The 2,500-nt window shown below is 32.5% G+C and overlaps 1 protein-coding gene across 4 annotated transcripts in view; it reads right to left on the bottom strand.

The window, feature by feature from the left end:
• Positions 1 to 2,500, bottom strand: part of LOC119573199 (gastrula zinc finger protein XlCGF8.2DB-like) — a 4,772-nt gene that overhangs the window by 2,024 nt on the left and 248 nt on the right. The window contains exons 1-2 of one of the 4 annotated variants that reach the window (XM_037920301.1): positions 2,332 to 2,500; positions 1 to 583 (exon numbers count right to left, since the gene is read on the bottom strand). The exon at positions 1 to 583 is cut by the window's left edge and continues 2,024 nt beyond it; the exon at positions 2,332 to 2,500 is cut by the window's right edge and continues 170 nt beyond it. In XM_037920301.1, the coding sequence (XP_037776229.1) occupies positions 1 to 557 (557 nt within the window). In that variant the 5' untranslated portion in view covers positions 558 to 583; positions 2,332 to 2,500. The other 3 variants (XM_037920300.1, XM_037920303.1, XM_037920302.1) reach the window with 3 other exon arrangements.

The following is a 2,500-nucleotide window of genomic DNA, read 5'->3' as shown; positions in this document are numbered from 1 at the left end:
CACTTATACATTTTCTCCACATGCCTTTTCATGTGCATTACTAAGTTTCCTTTATGACAAAATTTCTTATTACACACTTCACAACTGTGAAGCTCTTCTCCAGTATGCTCTCTAATATGATTGTCTAGATGACCTTTGTATGAGAATTTCCTGTTACATATCTCACACTTGAAGGGCTTCTCTAGATTATGTCTCCTCATGTGTATCATCATGTCCCACTTTCTGGTGAAATGCTCATCGCATACTTTACATCTCAATGAATCCACAGCATTATGTATGTTCATATGACTTGCTAGGCTACTGTTTGTAGAAAAAGTTTTTCCACAAATATTACACACAAATATTCTAATTTTAGGATGTTCTACTATTTCCAGTTCTTCCTTTTTGTACAAAACATCACTCGAGTTGCTCTCCAAACAAACTTCCTGATTATTGTATGAAAAATCAGATTCTTCTGAATACTGAATTTCTTCTTTCAGATTCAAATCAGACTCTTCTTTAATGTACACTTTAACAGAATCACCACAGTTCTGTGGTTCCAATTTTTTGTTATCCATGATGGCTCATGATGTTACTATGTGCTCTGAAAGATAAAATATTTTTATTTTATATAATAGTGGGTAACCCCCCAAAGATCAGTATCTTTTAATAATATTCAAGATATTCACAGGAATAAATATTATCTTCCTTCTCATTATTATCTTATTAACCCACTGGCATCTGGAAAATGCAGTGCTCTCTGAAATTTTGTTAAAAAGCAGATGGCTCAGAAGTGCTTCCTCACCAAGGAATAAAAAAGCTAGGCCTACCTGATCACACCTGTTTACCCCATTCCTTGGCTTTTGGTATTATTACTGTTATTACTACTACTATTAACATTATGGAACTGTGAGACACAACATGCAAACAAATGGGCATACAGTATTAGCATAAAAGGACAGAACTTTTATTCATGTCATGAAACCCAATTTGTCATCATATAATTATAATATATATTCATATTGAACATTAGCTAAGGGCACTATTAATATTAATAATGCCACATAGAATTTTATGATTTTTAATATACTGGGTGAGGCAGAGTTTGCATTGTTCCTCTATTTTAAAATTTCTGTATTTTTTTTTGCCCTATTTTGTTATTTTTAAATTAAAAATTTTGAGTTAACCTAAATGGCATACAAACTGAACATAACAGATTTTAATAAGCAATTTTGCTTTTCAAATTTATATGTTGGAAAATTATGGGACAAGGAATTTCTATGAGATGAAAAAGTTATCAATAAATCACCTTTTCTTTTTACAGGTCTTTACTTTTTCAGTTATCATTATGGTTATATCGACAACTTCCACATGCCATTTGAAAGTGCAGGCCTAGACCTTTCCATTGATGGTTGTTGCATTTAGACTGGTTCATTAGCTACTGTATGGCATCACAAAACAGTATGTACCTGTATGTGCCCTTAATTTGTTTGGTTGCTTTCATTTTGCTATTCCCTCCCTAAGTAGAGCACTTGAGTGAAATAATAAATTAGCCATGCTAATTCACCTTTATTGTTAACCTTAATTTTGTACATCAATAGGCTAAAAACACACTTCCTTTGGCCCAGTGACCCCCCTTTACCTGGAATAGCCCCCTTTAAATAATTTACTAAAAGTTTTTCCACATTTTTTTTTATCAACATGTTTGATTTTAAGATCTATGCTACATATTACTGAAAGGAACTCTTATGAAAGATAAATATTACCAATCCTTGTATTACTGCCACAAAAGAACTAACTGCATAATACATAAATATATACAGCCTATAAATCTAACAATATAGGGAAGTTACAACTGAATTTTGTCATTAATAGTGCAAATCAATCATATAAACTTTTAAAAATCTTTAACATGGCTTGAATGAAACTGAACAATATATTTGAAAACCCCATTTGAAAAATAACTTAATGATTCTGAACAAAACAACTAGGCAACCACATTCAGGGCTCTCTGCATCATCCATGCCATTAATGCTCAGAAAAGGTCAACAATAATCCAACACCTTTCTAGGTAATAAGGATTTAGACTGTTTCCCTAACTGGTAATAAACCACCTGCAAGGTTGATAAGCTTTTACTTCCTATAACTTACTTGGTAGAGGTCTATTGGTCTTTGCTTAAGCATCAAAGGAAGCATGCCAGGTGACTATTTGAGTAATTTTTTAAATGCTATATAATTGATATTCTCTACTAAAATCATAATTTTCTCCAGTTTCAGTTCTTCCAAAAGTTCTATATGATTCCAAATGGTGATTGGGTTGGCTTACGATGCAACATTATCGTCATTAGTTACCTAAAATTTATACAGGTCCTGAAGAGAATGCTCTTATCACTCAAATTGCAATCTTGGCCTGAGGAAATTGACAAAATTGGGAGTTTGCAAGAGTACTGAAAAAAGTATTACCATTCATTCACTTCATATCTGCTATACACGGAAACAGGTCAGTAAATTTTCGATCAGG

This window comes from Penaeus monodon, chromosome 5 (assembly GCF_015228065.2).
Source record: "Penaeus monodon isolate SGIC_2016 chromosome 5, NSTDA_Pmon_1, whole genome shotgun sequence".
Taxonomy (NCBI): Eukaryota; Metazoa; Arthropoda; class Malacostraca; order Decapoda; family Penaeidae; genus Penaeus; species Penaeus monodon.
Note: the sequence above shows the minus strand (reverse complement) of the source record. Positions and strands in the feature narration are given on the sequence as shown.